This window comes from Stegastes partitus, unplaced genomic scaffold, assembly GCF_000690725.1.
Source record: "Stegastes partitus isolate 25-593 unplaced genomic scaffold, Stegastes_partitus-1.0.2 Scaffold7, whole genome shotgun sequence".
NCBI lineage: Eukaryota > Metazoa > Chordata > Actinopteri > Pomacentridae > Stegastes > Stegastes partitus.
Window position 1 is genome coordinate 89,139 of NW_007577738.1, and position 21,941 is coordinate 111,079.

Below are 21,941 nucleotides of genomic sequence, written 5' to 3' on the forward strand. Positions count from 1 at the left end.
GAGGTTTAATTAGCAGGTATAAGCATGTCAACATGTTAAACTAAGACAGCAAACATAATCTAATAGCTAAAAATTTGCATAACGGTGAACCAGATAACAGACAATATATATTTTTTCTTTTATATGATTAAACTCCTTTCCTTTTGCTTTACTTTTTATTATTTGTCTGTTTTTGTTTTCATTGTTATCATTATCACTATTAGTTTCTTTGCTACCACATTTTATAGTTAATACTGTTATAATTAAATATGATATACTGTAAATGTTCAGAATACACACTTTTTTTTTGGTCAGTACTGAGGCCAAAAAGCTTATATAATTACTTTATGCAATTACATAAATATCACAACAACCAGAGTTTTTTTAAAATCATTTATTGATGTAACTGCAGAAACATCAGGCCTGCTCAGCCCCTGAAGAGAGGTTTGTGAGGAGAACTTCAAACACTGCAGTTTATAAATTTAGGCCTTTTTCACAGAGACCATGTTGACTAACCACACAAACGCTTAATGGCATAAATATCTGTATGGCATTCATATATGTAAAAGCAAGGCCCTGTGGTATTTTGCAATGTAAATCACCCGCAAAACTACAATTTAAAAAGTCATTACTTATTATTATTAGTTGCCCTTTTTTGCTGCAGAGGTAAGTCAAAATGTCGACTGTGAAAAAGGCCTACACATGAGTCATCCTGAGCTGGGCATGGCCACTGGAAAGTGCTGAGATAATATTCTTCGTATTCCAAAACTGTGTTTGTAAACTTTTGTATAGACATAATTAATGTCAACCGTTTCATACAGATGGTTAGAAATCATCCTTGAAAGTAAATTATTGCCTTTTGCTGCAACAATACACATGTAACAAATTCAATTTTGCCACTGAGTAGACCACAGTTCCAGTGTCCAGCCTAATCTTTAACGTCAGGAGCCACACTTTTGCACAGCTGTCTCCGAGGACATCCCAGAGCCTGCTGCTCCACCGACACCATCACCAGGTCCTGAGGTTAGTGCAGCAGGTACTCCATTCCCCGCCTTCCCTTCAGCTGAGTAAAAAAAGAGAAACACATGTGGGTCAGTGACATGAACACTAGAATGATCCTCCATAAACCTACATGTACCGTCCGCCTTTACCTCTAATACCTCTAATCTCGTGGACGTGCTTCATGACATAATGGTTAGATAAAGTAGAACCACTGACATCAGAGCAGGTTATGTACAAAAAATGTCAAATGCTTGTTGATTTCATGTTTCAGTCAAGCGTGTAATGGCATATAACGTCACAAAGTCTGAATTTTTGAAGACTGGTGAATAGTAAGTTCACTGTTCATATTTAACACAAGTCTCATACTTTTCTGACAACTTCAGAATCAGAAATACTTTATTGATCCCTGAGGGGGAATTGCGCTACAGTAACGATACAGTTGCTCCCATTCAAGTCATAGAAATATAAACAATACAAAATATATAGATAAACATAAGTTGAAAAATATGTCAGAAAATGCAAACATAAGTATGAATGTAAAATGTACTATTCCTAAGAAAACAAATAAATAAATAAAAAGTGTAAGTATACAGTGTAATAACTTGTGTGTTATTGCACAAAGGTAATAAATAGCATGTTATTAAAGGATACGTAGTTACTGCACTATGTTAATGTACATTATTGAGTGGTAACTTGAAATGAAGTGAGAAACTAGTTAACTTCTAGCACTGAAACATAATGAGTCCAGTCTGACTATTGGCTCAGAGTTTGACCCTCTGAGTGAGAAGTTATACAGTTTGACGGCCACAGGTTCCTGCAGACTGTCCTGCAAAAGGCAACACAGCTTACAATAACCTTTCATTATTTTCCTATTTGTTTCCATTTCCTACATTGCAGTAGTGGTTGTTGTCATTGTCTTACCTAATGCACTACATGGTGTAATGATGGGCTTTTCCAGTTGCTCTCCCTCAGCAATGGAAGCCCGGATCTTCCTCACCACGTAGATGGTAGCTGAAATGTTAAAAGATGTACAGTAAGCAAGTATAAAGTCACCAGTGAAGTATTAAAAGACCACATTGAAGATGTTGTGGGTTAGTTTCACCCTAAAAAACAGCTTCATTTTCATATGCAGATGAATAAAAAGTTGTGATTTGAACTATAAATAGCTAAATAAGCTGAAAAGCAGAACCTTACATTGTTATTATGTCAACAAAGAACTGCCTCATAGAACAACTAAATTTAATGTACACTGATGTTAAAGGTAAGAGAAATTTTAACTACTCTGTATAATGCAGGATAGTGAAAGTGAAAATAATACGTTTTAAAATAAAATATAGTTAAGTGTTAAGAAATTAACGCACCTCTCAAATATAGCTGAGAAGAAGTGATACACAAGCGTGTCCACTACACAGTACGTAAAGGTAAACGTGTTTTTATAACTGCGTAAATCTGTGTTACATATTTAAACAAACTACCTGTTAGCCACAGAGCTAGCTATGTAGCCTGATAGCACACGAAAGCAAACGTCAACACCGCTGTCTGTCACCCGCAAGGGCTTTAACCACAAACTGTTTCAATACACCAAGAAACGATAAAACAAGTCCTACCTTTAATCAGCAGTCACACCATTGTTTCGTCCTGTTTCCTTCTGTGTTTGAGGTAAAACTGTCCGCAGCAGTAAACGCACCGTTGAGCTTCCAAGACTTGTCTGATATTAATACCCCAGCTGTTACAAAAGCACACAGCCAATTACATACCGCGGAAGACGCCGGGGGCGGGGCTGATTCGCTTTTCTGCGCTCTGATTGGCTGAGCTGTTACGCAAGGTAAGTTGAGCACGTAACGAAGTGAAGCTGAATATTTACAGAGAAAAGAGGATTGAGATGAGCAGCAACTAGACAAAATCCGCAGGTTAGAAATCTTACCTAATTCAGATTAGTTTATTTTAGTGCACAATGTGAAAAAACTCTTCATTTTACTGTCCAACAATTTTAAAGTTTATTGCTCTTTACACACCTGCAGAGAACTATATAGTTACTTAAAATGACATGTTCCAATCTTCTGCCATGTTAGCAAAACAAAATTTAGATTAAAAGAATGAAAATTGACTCGAAACACTAGACTATAAAAGCAACACACTGATATTCATTTATTACATCTGTATTCCTAGGTACTGAATCAAAATTTCTTCAGAATTAACATCAGATAACAGAATCCTTCTTGTAATCTCTAAGAATTTAGTTACTTGTTCTCTAGGAAATTAGTGGAAACATTGGGTGCCATTAAATGAGACTTTGCAGCACAATCCACTTAAAGGAACTAAAACATGATTTTTATTTTTTTTGCATTTGTAGTGTCAAAATATATTTGAAAAACAGTCTAACTTCAATAAATTGTGAAAATCACAGATATGACTACTTTATGTTCTAATTTCCAGCCAGCTGTCAAACACTTTGCCCATGATCAGCTTTTTAGATGAGGTGGAATTCATCAGTGATATTTTAGAAAACACTGCTAATAGGACTTTTTGTTTTCTTAACTGTGAAGGACAATAAAACTTTGCTAATTTTAATGCAAAACAGCACATGCGTGGTATGCTAAAGTGAAATCAAATCAGTGTGATCCATTTAATAATTTATTGTCAGGCATTTATTGCAATTTACAGAGCTTTGTTTATCCTTCACCGTTCCGAACAACCAACATTATGATCAAGTATTTATGTAATCCAATACACATTTGTCATTTGGACTAGAAGCACACTTTAACCTACCTGGACACATCTTTTCACAATAACATTACAGCAGTTTCTCATAGTTGCATTTGTATATTCAATATATACACATAGATTTCATTTAACTTAAAATAGTTCCACACAGCAAGACAAGCACAACAACTTCACACAGAAACCAGACAAATCTCATTCTTTCATACCATTACAATGTGTCTTTTTTTTACAATAAAAAATACAATTGCAATCACCAGGGGAAACAAATAAAACACAGTTAGTGAGGAGTTAAAGGTGTAAGGAATGATGTGAGCTGTGAGGCTGAAAGGAGGAAGTCTGAATTTGTTCAGTGTATACACCAGCGGAGGATGATATTGGTAGACAAACTTAAGTGCCACAACTGTGATGCTGTTGTTTTTTGTCTGTTATAGTGCCAGTGTTGTAAACACAGCAGTGATTCAGGATTACCTCCCGTCCTCCCCTCAAACCGTCACAGTTTCTTCACTAAACGAGAACCTCACACAAAACACAAACATTCACTAGAAGGCTCTAAGGGGACAGTGGGAGTGTTGATGTTCAGGCCTTAGTCCAGCCTGATCTTCTGATTGGTCATCCTGTAGATGATGCTGTCATATCCTGGGTCCATGTTCCACAGGTTGTAAGCGATGGCGATGACAGCCAGGGCCAGAGCGATCATGAGCCACAGCACGATGTTGAAGACCACAGCGTAGTGGAAGTTGTACTTATAGGCCAGGTTGTACGGGCTTCCTGGGTTACTCTGGAAAAATATCACAACAGTCAAAAAAAGAAAGTGTGCCATGGAAATTATTCTGCAATTAGTTGATTTCACTCATCAAATTTAAGCAGCTATATGCATTCAGTAGCCAGTTTATTAGATACTTCTAGTTAATACCAATATAATCAAATACAACAGCCCTGCAGTATATCCTCCCTTCATGAAGGCTAAAATGTTCAGCTATTCGACAAACTGTTTTTCATTCAGGTCCCGTTTACACATAGCAAAAACAGTGATATTTCAATGTGTTTGGGTCTTTGGTTTACACGTAAATGAAGCTACAAGTCACCGAAAACATTCATATCTGGAAACTCCAGTCAAAGTGGAGATTTGGAAAAACTCTGTCTTTATGTTTGCATGTAGACAAGAGGAGACGGAGTTTGACGTCACAGTATGCAACACAAGCGTCATATGTGTGCAACACATGTTTACAGTTTGGCTATTGTGATAGAAATAGATGCTGTTAAAGCAGTTCTCGTTTTTATGTTTGAGGAATCGCTTTTGGCCTGTTTGCATTTACATTCAGAAATGTTCTATTATGTGGAGGAGCAGAGGAGAAGGATCGCTCACGATCCTCACACCATTATCGTTGAAGAAACAGGAAGTAATTGGTGCCATTTGTTGCTGTGTTTTTTCCAGGATTCTGACTGACGAGCATGGCTTTATGCTTCTTGTTACGCTGCCCCCTATTGGTTTGGCATGCTCATAGCAGGCCTTAACAACATGTTCATGCAGGTTTGTGTAAACAAAGATTTTTTTTGAAAACAAGCTGGTGTGAACAATGTTATTTTTGAAAACGTAGATCCCTTTTTTTAAAAATACCTGGCTACATGTAAACGTGGCCTCAAACTCAAAATACGTTGAGGTGTGGAGGTGTCACTAGCAATATCACCAAGTAACAAATTAAAAGACATAGGCACACAGAAATAAGAAACTTGGATAAGAGTATAGTTAAAATAGTTAAAACATTAGGGATAATTAGAGTATTTAAAATATCAAAACAAACTAATCGACTACGACAAGAACAGCTGGAGGTAAAATCACTTGTTCTGGATGTTATTTGAGGTTCCAGGTAAACTGTGAGTCACACTAAAAATGTCCAAGCTCAGTAAAAACGTGTCAATAAGGATAGACGAAATAATAAAAATACCTCTCGGTATAATGCAATAGAGTTCAACAGCACCACAAACTACATCCTTCAATATCACCACACAGCTCTCTAAAAGTCTCAACAAAAACTTTAGCATATCTGCTACAGTAGTCAGACCTCAAATCTTTAGTTTTGATGGGAGTGTTATAGATAATATGCATTAACAGGACTCCCAGGACTGTCTCTGACTTATTCTATCATCCCAAACTGTCCTTGATTATTTTAATTAGAGCAAAAGATCAAAACAATCTCAGTCCAAAAAACCGAAACGCATGGATTGGATTTGGGTTTATACTTGATGTAAGGGGTTAGCAGCACCATACATACCAATGGCGCAGGTTCTAATTGTTCATCCAGTGTCAGATTTCCCCTACTGATAGCTCCACCACAACACTTGATCAGATATTCCCCACAGTGATTGAGTTCACATTCTTTCCCTTATTTTTTGATACGGACTGCACACACTAATAGAAGTGGAGTCACAGCTGTGAGACAGATCTTTTTAACAGACGACATTTTGAGATGTCATAGCAGGAAAAGCACAACTGATACAAAAAAAATTGTTCATGATTGCAGTTCCATCCAACTATCTGTCTAAGCCATGACAGCGAGGCAGCACACACAATAACAGGACCCTGGAATCATATTACCAAAATGAATGCAGCCATATTAAAGGTTAACATTTACACCTGGGCTTGTCTGGCTATGACATGCCAAAATGTCTGCTGTGACAAGAGTCTATAGCCATTTTATATCATTGTTATGTTCTTTCATTGTGACAGGGAGCAGCGATCATGATGAGGAAACAAACATTTGTGGTTGGAGAAGCCTTTGTTACTAAAACAGATGAGTGAGGCTTTCTTCAGCTTGCTTAATCTTGTCTTGTAAGAACCAAAATGCAATCACCCTAAATGGACCATCTCAGTGACATCTGTAGCTGATGTATAGTAACATTTTTATACCTTCACAGAGGCGATAGCTGTAGCTTGGACACAGAAGTATAACCATTCCATTTGTGTGAATGCGATATCTCTTGAATGTAGTGAGAGAATTTCTGAACATTTGGCACGAATGCTCACTTGGACTCAACATGAATTGATTTGTTTTTCGTGGTCAAAGGTCACTGTGACCTCGCAAAACCTGTTTTTGGTCATAACTTAAAAGATCATATGCTATTAATCACAAGGTTTTACACATGTCTGATAGGATAAGATGGATAACAGAATGGCATTTTACGTCTAAAACTTCAAGGTCAGCTTCTCTTTGACACCATAACATTCTAAAAAAAAACAAAAAAAAAACTCCTTTCTGGCCATTATTCAACACCATAACTCAGTTACAGGAAAAATGGATTTAAACTCCAGCTTGCCTGGTTGACAAAGGCGCATGATGTGGCTAACCAATGTGCGTAGGTTGAGAATCTACTCTCACATGCTGCCATTGCCCTCACAATTGACCTTAACAGTCACCTCACTCTGACCACTGTTGAATTGGCAACATTTTGTTAACTGCATGTGGTTCACCTCACAAAAGGAATGCTGCCTCCACATTTATTCATCTGGTTGAAAACCACTGCCTGAACAAAGATTTAGCTGTTTGTGACATACTGACAACTCAAGAGTCTGTTGAGCTCTGAGCTGCCAGTTGACCTGTCTGATGAACTCATCTGCTCTATAGAAGACTGCTTACAGACCACATGCCGTCTTTGAGTCATGTTGTGCAAATTGAGAGGATCTCCTGGTCAGAAAATATTCATTGCGTGGGATATATCAAACGGCTACCGAGCAAGCATGGAATTACAAAAAACATCTCGGAAAGTCAAGAGAAACACAAAGCTGACTGAAGTTTGTGGTGATCTTTAACTATTTTGCGTACCACTGATGTGTTACTGTTACTTAGTTTACCCTCAATTACAGAAATCCTATGGATATGTTTAGAAATCTTTCACTGAATCATTGGAAAGTCTTCTGTTGGCACTAAACAGTAAAAAGTTAAATAGCAGGTTCCCTCCGACTTACAATCTGTTTGGATTCCAAGATTGAACGAGACTTCCTGGTCAAAGGAGCTTCAAAGGTCTTTACTGTAACAACCTCCACCACTGCACTGTTGCCGTAGAGACTGTACACATCCTCTCCGAACTACAATGAAAAAACATACATGGTTAAAATCTGCTTAAATTAATGGCTGATGATTTGTATTATTTTTTCAGATCTCCTCCTTACCTTCTTGAGGACAGAAGCAAGAATGGCTGTGGCGTCGCGGTACTGAGGAGAGTCCTGGCCATAAAGCCTACTCAGCTCCTCCAGGCCAGACAGTTCCAGTGAGTAAAGGTCAGGGGAGTGGTCCTTCGCCAAATGTCTGTGTCTCTGCAGCTACAGGAGAGGAAGGAGACATCGAGGTTAAACCTGACAGACTATCCTCCTTATAAGGAGAAAATAATGGTTTCAGCAAGTTTGGATGACTTACCAGAGCTGTGATATCATGCAGTACTTGGACCTCAGACAGGAAAAGCAAATCAGCCTAAGAAGTAAAACAATACAGTTAAGAATGACAGAATGTGGTTTTCCTTTTCAACAACAACCCAATGAGGAGTTTTGGTTAGCTAGGAGTGAAGTCATAGTATAATTTTGCTTAACAAACATGATATATAAAAGCTAATGCTGTTAGAAACTGACCTCTGCATTTCGGCTGAGAGAGTTAAGTGGCAGAGACGCCAGCACAGAGCCGTCCTGGGACAGACGTGCACGGATCTGCTGCAAGGTGACCGGTAAATCCTCAAATACAGCATTGGCCTTACCAAGCATATAGAGCCGCTGAATACAAATAAGTTTATAAAAAAAAAAAAAAAAAAAGGTAACAAATTAGTGTTTTAACAGTGATATGGTCAGTATTCCTTGTTCACTCCAAATATTTGGGCATTACCTCCTCACTGGGGGCCAGCTGCAGCACCACAGGTGTGTCCTCAGCAAACAAAGAGTGTACAGTCTCTGCAACACTATCCAGGGTGAAGGGTACCGGCTGCAGGAAAGAAGATAACCCATTGAGAAAATGAAGCAAACGCAATACACTTCTGTTTACGTCAAGGCAAAAATTTGAAGTGCAAAACCAGTCTGACTCACATTCTCCAGGGGGTAGGACGCCACACTCTGAGGCAGAGCCAGGCTATCGACTCCTCTCACCACCACCAGTACGTTAGCCCGGGGTCTCTGAAACAACGGACCAGCCTGGAGGCCTGGCCAGGACAGATCCTGTGCAAATGAACACGCATAGTGAAAATGAAGGTAAAATAAGCATAAGCTTCAGCTCGTTCTACAAACACAACACATAACTAAACTTGTGGAGCATTACATAACAAAGCACCTCTTGAACAGAGAAGCCCATAGACAAAGCCACCAGGTCAGGGATCTTCTCTCCAGAAACAGGCCAGTCGCCTTTCTGGAAGGACACAAAGTCTGGAGCCTGCAGCACTGTCAAGCTGTCTCCATGGACACCTGTGGAAAAATGACAGAACTGTCAATCCAAGCATAATGTGAAAACGAAGGTAGCTGCATGAATGCTTCCAAGCAGAAAACAAACATTTTTCTCAACCTAACAGACTTGCAAAAAGATCACAAGTTTACAACTTTTAAGTGTTAATATTCTCAGCTTAGCAAAATGCATCCTTTTTTTTTCAAGCACAACACACCACAACATTTCTTCAGTGATTATTCATGCTGTGTTGGAAACCACTACCAATTTGCTGCCTAGCACACTCTCTGTGACTTTGTTTTGCTTCCTCAGTTTCTAAGTGTAAAATGTATCCACTATTGTGCAATCAGGACTTCCCACAAAAGGAACAAAAAACAGTCATGGCACATCAAGTACTTTTTGAAATGCTGCAATGCTTTGCCTTTGATAGGTGTGAAAAGTTGTGCAGTTATGTGATGCTGCACGGAAATTTGAATTTGATCTTTTATTTCTCACGACAGAATAAACCTTTGAGTACGCATTATGCATAAAATAATGACTGAGTGAAGGATGACATGATTTCAGAAGAAGCGTTTTGAGTTTAACATTTATTGTCTGACTAGAATTAACAAATATGGATCTAAAATTAGTCCAACTATATCACCTTGTCCCAATTTATAGTAAATGTTGGAAGTCAACACTATTTTTTTGTAATTTATGAGGTAGGAATATCAGTGACTATTTACTGCACCATCGCTAATTTTCCATAGCTACTGAAAAGGCATTAAGACTGCATAGTGCCTGTAAAAAGTTCATCCTTTGCAGCTGGAGGATGGACCTCTAAAAAGAGAATCCGTGCCATTTCTATCACAGTAATACTACAGTTGACTCTCACTGACATGTAAATTGTGCTTTACAGTCAACACAAGTAGCTGCTTTCTAAGTGAAGTAAGCATTTTAACATCACAGGACGCTCAGGATGGAGACAGAAACTCGTGACAGAGAGCTGATGATGAACGTTAAAGAGGAACTACCGGTGAAGAACCTGTCACATGACAACACAGCCTACTGTGAATGAGTAACCAGCAACTAGGAAGCAAAAACTTGCACACATTTTTAGTTCATTTTAAATGACCTCGACGAATTTGTTAACCTTTCCTTTTCGAAATATTCCTCCAACTGCCAGCTTTGCGTATGCTAGCGCGCTAAGACGGTGTTAGCAACAAGCTAACTGTATGATCTTCAGATGTTGTCGGTGGCCCAAACCGATGAAATATCCAAAATAACACAATTACAGACAGATATTATCCTCATTCATATCCATGCGACAGTATGAGACGTGACACAAGAAAAAATAAGGAAGCTACACATGCTAACGATGTTCCTGGCTAGTTTGTCGACCTGTCATTAGCTAAAGCAGCTCATACGTGACGCCGTGACGTTAGAATTAAGAGGCGAAGAAGCACACCGAGAAGTTAATAACGACTGTCTACTATTGCACTCTCCTTACCGTTTGTGAAAAGGACGCAGAGGGCAAACGCGACGGAAAAAACAGCCTCCATCCTTCGCCAGTTCGTCAGCGACATCTTTCTCCTTGCTACAGCAGCAGTCAGCTGACCCGACGTCACGACGCCGCAAGGGATGATGGGAGACTTAGTGCAGCTACCTTCAGCCTCATGTTGAACAAAACATCAGTCATTTTGCTGATTTTTTTTTTCTTTTTTTACTGTTTATTTTGCAGATTTTATGAAATACACGAAAATGTCAATTAAATTTCAAATTATAGACTGTACATGTACATATCAAATGTAAAATGACATTAAAAACCTCCCCTGTGGCTCATTAAAATGATCCCGTATGGACAAATCCAGAGATTGACATGTTCATGTTATTCTAATCAGGCTTTAAAAACTCAGTCTATGGACGTGCAGCGGCTTTTCAGACAGAGAATATATCAAACCCACATTCAAGTTCACAACAGAGCTCTGTCACTTGAGAGGAGAAAGCCTTACTTTGCCACAAAGCAGCTGTCCAGATCAAAAACATATCCTAAAGAAAAACTGGGATATCATTTCAAGGAACACTTCTTTATGTGAGATTTTCACTGAACCCCAAGGGATCAGCTTCAGAATGTCTTCCATGATCAAGGGTAAACTAGTCAGGAGTTCTTCTTCCAAACGTAACACTTGGCTGAACCGATCCAAGGGACATTTTTGCTGTGGTAACTGCAATACTATGAGAATGTGATTATACTTGTAGAGATGTATCTACTAACAAAACCTCGCATATCACCAGTTTTACAAATTGTAATACTGCTCATATTGTGTACCCACTTGAATGCATTTGTGGCTGTTTCTATGTAGGCCTGAAAGGAAACGCAGGTAAGCTGTTTATGAGTTTGAGCTACCCTATGACCAAACACTACAAGGAAGCCCAAGATGAGAGTGATTCAACCCTAAGAGTACCAAGTATCAAAGTTGTTCACTTTGGTGCCAGCGGTGGATATAAAATCAAATGCCTCAAAAAAAAGAGAGGCATATTGGATCTATGCCCTTAAGGCCACCCTGATTTGAAGGAGGCATCTGGCCTTTCACCTTTCAGTGCTCATGACAGGAATTCCTGCTCTTACTTCTACTCAATTTTATTTTTTTCAAATTTAACATTAATACATTAACGTTTGCCTGAATGACGTGTAGATGGGGACACTAGAACCTTAACATGAAGCACAGGTAGGTCAGTTTCAATCCTGCCCCTGTGATCGCTGTAAAAATACTTGTTTTGTTTTTTGTTTTGTTTTTTAAACTGCATTTAAAGCAGCAAAAATACAACTATTTTAAAGACATTTTCCATTATTTTTTAAAGAAAACTCTGTATATTAAGGACTGGGAAAAAAAACAATCTCTTAACTGCTATTTTACAGATTTTCCCTGTTTTGTTAATTGACAGATAATATTTAGTAAAACTCAAAGAAAAAAAAAATCAGTTTACATGCTGACTGAAAAAACTGACTCTTGGCTTTGTTGTTGTGGTTCACCCATATTTTTATCAATGCATTTGTCAAATGCCACAGCTATATTTCATCTATAATTATAAAACATGTGAAACGTCTGAAACTTGGAAGCTTTACAAGGTTTTATGGTAATATTCCTTTTTTTTTTATCTCTGCTATATGAGACTCCCCATACTCAAGTCATATGCAACAAGAGATCCTTTTCACTTGTCATATACCTGTAAACTGAAACTATCATGGATGAAAATGAACATTCATGGGATCCACCTTTTTTTCTTTCCCTCTGAGACTTAGAATGAAACTATGAAGCCAACAATATATATAAAACAGGGAACTGAATTACTGAAATACTTTTGTATCTGTAAGTTGTCTGCATGTGGGCATGAACACACGTCACAGTTAAACACTGACAATGGACAGCAACAGTCAATACGCACACACGTAAAAGCAAAAAAAATATACAGTATATATACAAAGGTTAAAAATAAATAGTAATGATGTACAAAAACAAAAAACTGCAGGCAGATCAAGTCAAAAATAGAAACACTAATTTTGTCCTGTTGATAAAAAGTTAAAGATAACATTAAAACCAATACCAAATACAAAGTGCAGGTGTGACAGGCTCTATTACAGAAAAAGATTCAGTCTTTGAGGGATAAAAGAGGGTCTAAAGTGCTGGGTTTTTATTTAGAGCATCCTGCAGCAGCAGCCTGAAGGAAGGACTCCATATGAAGACGGTGACCGGCTGCCAGTAGTCACCAAACAACTAATGTAGCATAAAGAATGAACTATTATTCTTCAGACGGTCTAATTTGATCTATAAGCAATTATCAGTCAGACAAGCTTAAATAACGTTTTTTTTGTTTGTTTTGTTTTTACTTTTACGTGGATACAGCTTGCATTTTTTTCTGTGTTTAGGATTTTGTTGTGTAGCTGTGGAAAAAATAATTAAAAATGAGTTCATTTTGATTTCAATCAATTGCTTAGTTAAAAAAAAAAAAAAAAAAAGTTGCTCCTGCTCTTTGTGTTTTATTTAGGTTCAAAAGTCTTTCAAAAAGGCATTTTAAGACAGATATTTTCTGACATTTGATAGAATAAACAACTATTTTAATACTAGAAATAAAAAAAAATAAAAAAAAGATAAATCAGCTATTAAAAATAACCATTAGCTGCATTCCTAAATGTGAATCATCCATCCATCCATCCATCCATCCATTATCTATACACCGCTTAATCCTCACTAGGGTTATGGGGGCCTTCTACCTGTTTATATGTGTCTGTATGGTTTGTAAAAGCATTGACTTAATGCAGTGCAGCAGCACTCAGCTATCAAATGCCTGTTGACTGATTTATTGTTTACTTGGTCAAAGGTCCTTCCGTGTTTCCACACTTTAGCTGTGGCATCACTTTGATTTTATCCTTAAACCTCCCTAATCAAATCCACAGGCTGTGTCAGGATAAGATAAGATCTCTCCATTATCTCCAGAGACAGATGGCAAAAGTCTTGCATTGTCAACCATGTAACAACCGATTATATTCTCCTGATTGTAAAATGATTGAAAATTATTTTATGGCAACGCTGTGACATCCAAACCAAAAATTGCATGAGAGGAATAGAATTTTTCACTAGACCTAACAATACTGAGCAACAAAAGAATAAAACAAAGAAAAGAAACTGAAATAAAAGGAACACATAGGACGGTGTTGTGCACAAGCTCACATTATGCATTCGTACTTTTAATCTTTTTTGAAAGGAAAAAAAATCTAATAAGGCTTGAGTTGGAGAATGACAGTCTGACATACACTGCTGAAAATAAAAATAAAAATCCCACAAACGAATGTTAAAATCCACAGCAAAGATGCCAGAAAAAATGTCCCAAAACTGTGATGTAAAATAATGATATTGAGTAGATTAAAATACAGTAAAAGTGTCTTTTAAATGTCCCACATTGTGAAAAAAAAACAGATTAATATTTGTAAAAAATAAAAAATAAAAAAATAAAAATCATTTTTTTGATGTGGATGTCATGTACACTTTTGGCTTGTTTTATTTTTACAGTCAACACATTAAAAAAATGTAAAATAAATAAATAAAATACCATTTTTCAATCCTTCATTTTCCTTAATTTTACAATCATATGTAGTTTATATTTTAGTATAGTGGCAGAATAGAAGTATAGTTTTTTAATTGAGGACATTAGTTACATTTTCTTTTATGGATTACATGTGAATTCCTTTCTTTCCTGTCATTTTACTATTTTTAAATTTCACAAAATGGGTTAAAAAAAAAAAATACAAATACAAAAAAACTGTAAAACAGCAGTTAATAGCTCCAAAAATTACATTTAAACCCTAAACTAGTTGTTACACGAAGAGATTCCCAAGTTTTAAAAGCAGTTGTCTGCATGACTGGAGGTATTGTTTTGGTAAGCTTTGGTGTTGGCTGGAGCAACGTTGTAAATCTACTTATCCACAGTAGTTGTCCAAAATCTTTAAATTTTACACATCAGTTAAATCACCAAACCTATTTCTGGGGTGCATTAATAATGTAGAAAAGTCTGCTGCACATGAGCCATCATTTTTAGGTCTACTTGCCACCATTCTGGTGATTTTGCTAATAATTAGGAGAAAGGAGCCGTTCACCGCAGAGTGGGCTGTAATCCTGTCTAATACGCCGTACAAAAACTTACACCTCTTTTTTTCTTTTCACTTACATGCCGTCCATTTATTATCCACAATAGCTGGTTATTAGAGGCTGATGTTCAGATTCAAGCCTTTATATCCGCAATTACATCCTGCTGCTCGGTTGGGTTAGTCAGAGTGGAGCTCTTGATGCTGAGTGTGACCCTCCTGCCTCAGGACGTGACTCTCTGACTTCACTGTTTGGGCTGAGAGGCGTCTCAATTAGCTGTCTGACAGCCTCTGACACCCGACTCCGGTCTGGCGCTTTTCCCTGGATATGTGAAATGAACCATCATCCTCTCTGCCTGCTGACATCAGCTAAATCTGCGACTCCAATAACGCTCTCTTGCTGCTAAACAAAACAGTCACTTTGCACAGCTTTAGTCACCTTTTTGACATTAAAAAAAAAGTCTGCGGATCGTCCTGATTGTAGCCTGCTTTCTCCAGCAGTTCTGTAAAGGTTTATTTATGGTCTCAGGAGCTGGATGGCCCATCTTTCAAGCTCAAGTGTCAGCTTGTGGATCAGCTAAAACTCCTGAATTTTGCGCTTGGCAGTCACACATGGATCCCTCGGCCCCCACTCTGCAGACGCAGAGCAGCTGGGAGTTTAGTTTTAAGCCCTACCTGTTTTGTGTGAGCGACTTTACTACAGTCATCATTTTTCCTGCTAATTCACTGCATTCCTCAGAGCCTCACAGTCTTCTGGTTTTCTCTACAGCAGCCTGTAAATCCAGATCTTCAGTGGCTGATTGGACGCATGTGAGAAGAGTTGATCCGCACATTCAAAGAATATGATCCAGACCATTGAATAATCCACTCCTGGGTTCTGGTATAGTCCTGTGAAGCCCAGCAAACCCCACTGCACGCATCCAGTCACCTTAACTGCACACAGCAGACAACGGACATTATATTTTGCCTAAAGCAAAATTCTGCAATGTCAAAGAGACAATTGTCAGTTGTTGGACTAATGTTAGAGCACAGTTGAGCTTCAGGACAGTTGCACTACTTACAGAGATTTTGTTTCAGAAAATCTATTTATAAAATTGTTTTTCTTGACTGTTTTCATGGTACAAACCACTTCACCTGGAAAAAGGGAAGCAACAAATAAACAACCAGGTTGCTGTTGAACCAAAGTTGATTTTAATGTAAGTAGGTCTTTGTGATAACAGCAATAAATCAGAACAGATTGTATTGAGGAAAGGAGGGCAATGCCCAGCTAACACTGACAAAAATAAGCTAAAAGTTCCAATCATGTTTGATAGAAAACGTTTTAGTCTCATGTTCAGCAAACATGTTAAAGGATATTTATCATATCCACTAATGATAAGACACAAAGTGCAACATTCAGAGGATGCTTGGACAATGTTTGAACACCATTTATGTTACATGATAACAAAAAAAGGATCCTCTCACACCAACACTGAAAAATGTTTTTAGGATGTTATCTAGTCCCCCTGATGACAGAGTGTCTGTGATGCCCCTGTGGGATCACCGGGGAGTGTCGTTACCGCTGTTGTCATCTTAGAGGTGTGTCCTTACCTGTTTCTCATTTGCAGTGGCTTGATTGGAGTAACTCAGCACACCTGGGCCCAGTGGGAGGAAGTTACATAAGTCCTGTAGTTGCTCTAACTCTCTCTTCTCTACTCTGGCTTTCGCTACAGCAGGGGTGGGCAATCCTGGTCCTCGAGGGCCACAATCCTGCATGTTTTAGATGTTTCTCTCTTCCAACACAAATGTTTCAAATGATCAGCTCATCATCAAGCTCTGCAGAAGCCTGATAACGATCCTGATCATTTGAATCAGGTGTGTTGGAAGAAGGAAACATCTAAAACATGCAGGATTGTGGCCCTCGAGGACCAGGATTGCCCACCCCTGCTCTACAGGCACACCAAAGTTTGATTGGCTATCTAATTTGGTCATATATGATTTAATAAAGAACTATTTAAATGTTTACCATGGTGCTCTTCCTTATTTGTTGTGACCTCCTGAGAAGGTCATAACAGCGTCTTTTATATAAAATGTCCCTGTGTTGTGATATTTTTGCAATGATAGACAATTTTGTTGAGGTAATACATAAGAACTTAAAAAAAAAAAATAAATATTGCCACAGTGTTACCCAATATAACAGGATAGCAAAGGGAGGATGTTCTAAATGCAACATTTGAAAACTGTTTGAAGACTATCACTGCATACTGATCCAGCAATGCCTTGCCTTTAAAGAGAACATTCTAGGAACTAAAAGAACAAAAAACTGCAAAGCATCCCATGAAAAATATCACTAGAACTTTGTAGAACACTCTCAGAACATTTTGAGAACAAAAAAAAATCTAATTGGGTGGATGCTACTCAAAACGAGGACTTCTAACAGGAAGTCTACATTAAAGCAAAAGAACTGAAATTTACCCAAACTAAAATTACAGTTGGATCAGCACCCTAAAAACCTGGCAAACAAACGTACTTAGACTCCAAATGCGCTTAACAAAATGTGCAAAACAAAACCCCTAAACCTGGTCCAGCCTCCACTGACAGCAAGTGTCTCATGCATTCAACTGAACGACACCCAGATCTGCTATGAACCAGTTTAAGAGCCACAGCGGCGAGCTGCTCATGCCAAATCACAGCTGCCTGGAGGGACGTCTTTCTCAAGGTCTTAAAGGGAGCTGTGGTGATTGGTGCAGCTCGATCGGAAGGGCAGCTTTGGGGTCCTGGTCCAAACGGTAAGCATCAATCTGGGACGGAGGCTTGCACATATTCATTTACATACAAGACGATGTTAATCGCACAAAAGGGGCCCTAACAATCCATAATGTAAATCAGAATGACATTTATTCAAGTGTTCTGGTGGGATAGACCAGAGAAGTTGGACACATCAGGGCTTTCTAAACTGATCTGTGTGCACATGTAGAAGCACAACCTGCAAGTAAAACTACTTTTGAAACCTTATTTTGGGATAAAGTCACCAAACTATTTATCAGATTTGACAGGTGAGTCTATATATTCAGTTTAAAGGCGATATTTTTGACAGCTGCTGTCAACAAACCCCATGTCATTAACAAGTCTGTGGTCTGTCTGTTTTAACCAATACCAACCCAAAAGCAGAGCACTGTAGATTTCTAGCAAATAGTAAAAAAATAAATAAAAAAAAAACAGTCAGCAGTGTGTTGCAGTGAACTATTTTAAGCAGTTTTGTGCATTAGTGGGCCTATTTATGGCAGCAGGATGGTTTAAGTGGTACTAGAGGGCTCGTGGTCATCAATATGAGGAAACATTTCAGCCACTGCAACAGCGTTTGTGTTTTTAGTAGTTTGTTTACAATAATGGTTTTGTGTATTCATGGCATTTGTTGACAACATGAAAAATACCAAATGTGACTAGAGGATTGGATAATAAGTCTACCACCTTTAAACGATTATTATTTGAGCTTATATTGAGATTAAGTGGTGCATTTTTATCCCAAATCAGTTAGCAAATTATCAAATGATGTTGCCTTGATGCAGACAACAAAATAAACTCCCTTTGGTCTGACATATTAAATAATTATCCGAGGATGGTGTTTCCATTTTAGTTTTCATGCCAGTACAGTCAGAAAAAAAGCTCAAGTGTTTAGTGCTGAAACTCAGAGACAGAAACTTAATATGAAACAGCAAATCCCAACGCAGCGAGCGAAAAACCCTCGACTCAGATTCAATTCTCACGTTGGAGACATAAATAAGAATGCATTTTAACATCTAAAAAACATTGCCAATCTGCAGCTGTTTCTCTCTTAAGCCAAATCAGAATCACTACTGTTGGTTTTGACTTTCTATTGTAATACTCTGCTCTCTGGTCTCCCCAAGAAGAATATATCTCAACTTCAGCTGCTTTAAAACTCAGCTGCACATGTGTTGACTAAGATCAGAAGGAGAGCAGAATCTCTGCAGAGGCTGCCTGTCTGCTTTAGAAGTCATTTTATAATCCTTTAATTAGTTTATACAACTCTGACTGGTCTTGGTCGCACTTATTTATCAGATTTGTTTTTATCCTACACTCAAAAAAGTAATTTAAAGGGCCCGTTCCCACCACGGCTGCAAGATAACAAATCTAATTTACTGATTTAAATAAACCTTTTGGGTTGAAAGATTATTTTGGATCGGTTAATTTGACATAATATTGGTGGATTTATTTTATTTATTTTTTCAAGTTTTGGAGAGTTGGATTGTGTCTTAAGGGTTTGGAGTAAAATTTGGTACCATAGTGGTAATTGTATCAACTTAGTATTGTGGTAAATTTCTACTAAAATTTCTGCGTTAGTTGTTTTAAAACTAAATTTTAGTTGGGGCACCCTAACAAATTTGACTTCATTTTTCCTCATCTTGAGGTCAGGATATCAAGTCCCCTCCCCTACCTTCCTAAGACTGGAGCAACTTTATTTATTTTCTTAATTTGTCGAATTAAAAACTTGTGTTCATAATTCTGCAAACTAAATACAAAACACAATTTAAAAATTCTGGTTAAATCATGTGGAAATACTACTTGGAACGACCTTATATTTATGAGTAATCAACTGAAAAACGTATGTGTTTATGCCACCAATCAATAACTGAGTGGTAATGAACATTTAAATGGAAAGGAAAAACTAATTCCCTCAACTCACTGTAGTTTGTTGGTGGAACATACTTAAATCAGAAGTTGTCATAACTAAAAAAGACTGACACAAGCTACTGCGTTCATGTCTTTCACTGAGCCCAAACATTATTGTCGAACCCTCAGGTCTTTTGGTAGCTTTTTAATTAAACAACAACAACCCACAGTGACGCATCCATTTGTTATTACGCCACAAGTCTCTGAGAACAGCTTCCTGAAGGCCTGAGGGCAGAAGAGAGTCTTGATAGTTTTTAAAAACAAACTCAAGATCTGTTTTTTTTTTTTGTTTTTTTAAATCGACTTTTTTTTATTTATGCATTTTAGTCAGTTTTATCTGCTCTGCTACTCTGAATTTCTGACTTTTCCTACCTCTGGTGTTCCCTCATTGCAGCTTAATGTGCTCTATTTCCAGCTTTGTACACTAGAGAGCACTGCAAGCCACCAGCTTTGCTCACGCAGACACGGCACAAGGGAGTTGGCAAATTGTTCTCTCATGGCTGCAGCAATAAATTGCCGACACCTACAGTACTAACATTTTCCAAGAGATGGCAATATAGGATCGCGCTGGCGTTCAAGCCTCGACCACATCCAGGAGTAATTGGGCATAAAGATTGTCTCTGACAGGGCACCCATCAAAACTTAAGTTGTCTGAGCGCAAATTAATTCACCGACGACACAATGAGGAGCAGAACGCATAGCTCATCTTGCAGTTTGTATATTTATTTTAAAGCAACTTCTTTTGTAAAATATAAATACAAATTATGAGATATTTTAATTACAAAGTTAAAACAAAAATGAACACACCAGAAATTACTTTACTGCAGTAGCCTCCCTGTTATGTACAAGCTCTGTGCCGAAGGGTGAAATATCAACATCATCTTAAAACTTTTATTATACAAACAATTTTGTAGTTTTGCATGTTAAATTACAGACTAAACAGGAAGCAAAAAATCTGAACATAAAAAAATACAACAAAATAGCCCCTGAGGCTCAAGCGAGCACTAAAGTCTGAGGAGGAAGAAAGGAAGAAAAAAAAAAAAAAAAAAACAGGACATCATGTGCTTCCTATAAACACAAATACCACATTCAATAGCACAGCCTCAGTACTATTCTGTACAGCTACACACATGCACAATGTGCTGCGCGCTCACACACACACACACACACACTCCGTCCAGTCGCTGGCAACGCGACTGCAGCTCCATAAAAAAATCTTTCAGGGAAGAGTCGTGAGCAACATCCGGGAAAAAAAAAAATCTCTCGATATTTTATATATATATATATTTATATATTTATATATTTATTTATTTATACATATATTAATTTATAAAAATAAGACCATTATTAAGTCTGTTGAGTCACAAATGTATTGATCCTCAGAGGGAAACGTTTCAGCAGCCCAGTCAGCCAGTAGGTCAGTCCATCTGTACAGTGCACCAGTGCTGGTCCGGGTTCGGGCCGAAGCGCAGGAACGAAGCGTCAGGCTATAAGGCAAATCATCACAACCCCTGCTCGGTTCTGAAGCAAACTGCAGTCGATAAGGATTTCAAGGTCAGGGTTCAGCGGGTCAGAGGGGTCAGGATGAGCCCAACTTGCCGACGGCCTTGATTTTGTCCTTCAGTTTGTCCCCCGGGTGGTCCCAGCGGTCGTCCAGACACTCCAGCGTGGAGCCCAGCAGGGCGGCCAGCTCGGCGCTGTCCTCCACCAGGTCCAGCAGCTCCTTGCTGTCGGGATGGAAGCCCTCCAGCTCCTCTGGGCAGGAGAAGAGCTGCGACAGGGACGCCTGTCGGTAAAACTCTGCCTCCGCCACCGTCACCACCTCCATGTGGGGGAAGGTCTGTCGGAACCCGCGGGCCGACATCCGCAGCCGGCGAAGCACGTCGGACAGCAGCAGCCAGTTTCTCGGTCTGGAAGAGGAGGAACACCAACCAATGTTTAGGAATGAGGGCCAACAGAGGAAGGAAAAAAAAAAGGAAAAGGGTGCTCTCAAGATCAAAGCTCACCCCTGGGAGAGGGACACCTGGATGTTGTAGCAAGGCAGGAGAGGTCGGTCAGAGAACTCGAACTCAAACACCTCCCTTTTATCATCCTCGTCCTCGTCCTCTGGGCCTGGGGGGTCGGCCAGGATGTCGTAGATGCCGCCTTCTTCGCTAGACTCTAAAATGTAAAAAAAGCACACATGGAACATTTTTAGTGAGCGTCAACATTACCATAAAGCTGCCTTTGCCTAAATGAGGAGGATGCACGGACACTGATGATGTTTAAAAATAAAGACTTTGTAAGCACTAAAGGACACACACAGAGTGCTGATCAGTACTCACCACACACAGCGCTGCCATAGAATTCCCAATAAAGCCCCGGGTCGTCATCCGAGCGGCCCTGAAGGTCAGCAAAATAATCTATGGAGAGAGGAGAGGAACGAAGCCTGTTATTCAAGAGCCGGAGCCCCGGGGACAGCCAACGAGGCAAATACAATTGCCCTTGGAGACTACAGCAGAAAAATGGATAAAGAGCACAGGAAAAAAAAA

The 21,941-nt window shown here is 38.6% G+C and overlaps 2 protein-coding genes and 1 long non-coding RNA gene across 4 annotated transcripts in view; all 3 read right to left on the reverse strand.

The window, feature by feature from the left end:
* Positions 1-358: 358 nt before the first annotated feature.
* LOC103357163 (uncharacterized) lies at positions 359-2,717 on the reverse strand. The gene is made up of 3 exons (XR_520181.1): positions 2,589-2,717; positions 1,903-1,992; positions 359-1,042 (listed from the first exon to the last, which is right to left on the reverse strand). It is a non-coding gene; the product is annotated as an uncharacterized LOC103357163 (long non-coding RNA).
* Positions 2,718-3,601: 884 nt separating this feature from the next.
* Positions 3,602-10,714, reverse strand: atp6ap2 (ATPase H+ transporting accessory protein 2). Its single transcript, XM_008281603.1, has 9 exons — positions 10,609-10,714; positions 9,012-9,142; positions 8,771-8,899; positions 8,574-8,669; positions 8,327-8,464; positions 8,118-8,171; positions 7,874-8,023; positions 7,670-7,789; positions 3,602-4,483 (listed from the first exon to the last, which is right to left on the reverse strand). Exons 1-9 carry the CDS (start codon positions 10,682-10,684, stop codon positions 4,289-4,291), a joined length of 1,089 nt encoding a protein of 362 aa, XP_008279825.1. The 5' UTR covers positions 10,685-10,714; the 3' UTR covers positions 3,602-4,288.
* A 9,526-nt stretch (positions 10,715-20,240) lies between these two features.
* Positions 20,241-21,941, reverse strand: part of bcor (BCL6 corepressor) — a 35,066-nt gene continuing 33,365 nt past the window's right edge. For both annotated transcript variants that reach the window (XM_008281624.1, XM_008281616.1), the window contains 3 exons: positions 21,735-21,812; positions 21,417-21,570; positions 20,241-21,320 (listed from right to left, as the gene is read on the reverse strand). In XM_008281624.1, the coding sequence (XP_008279846.1) occupies positions 20,990-21,320; positions 21,417-21,570; positions 21,735-21,812 (563 nt within the window). In that variant the 3' untranslated portion in view covers positions 20,241-20,989. The remainder of the gene's footprint in view (positions 21,321-21,416; positions 21,571-21,734; positions 21,813-21,941) is intronic.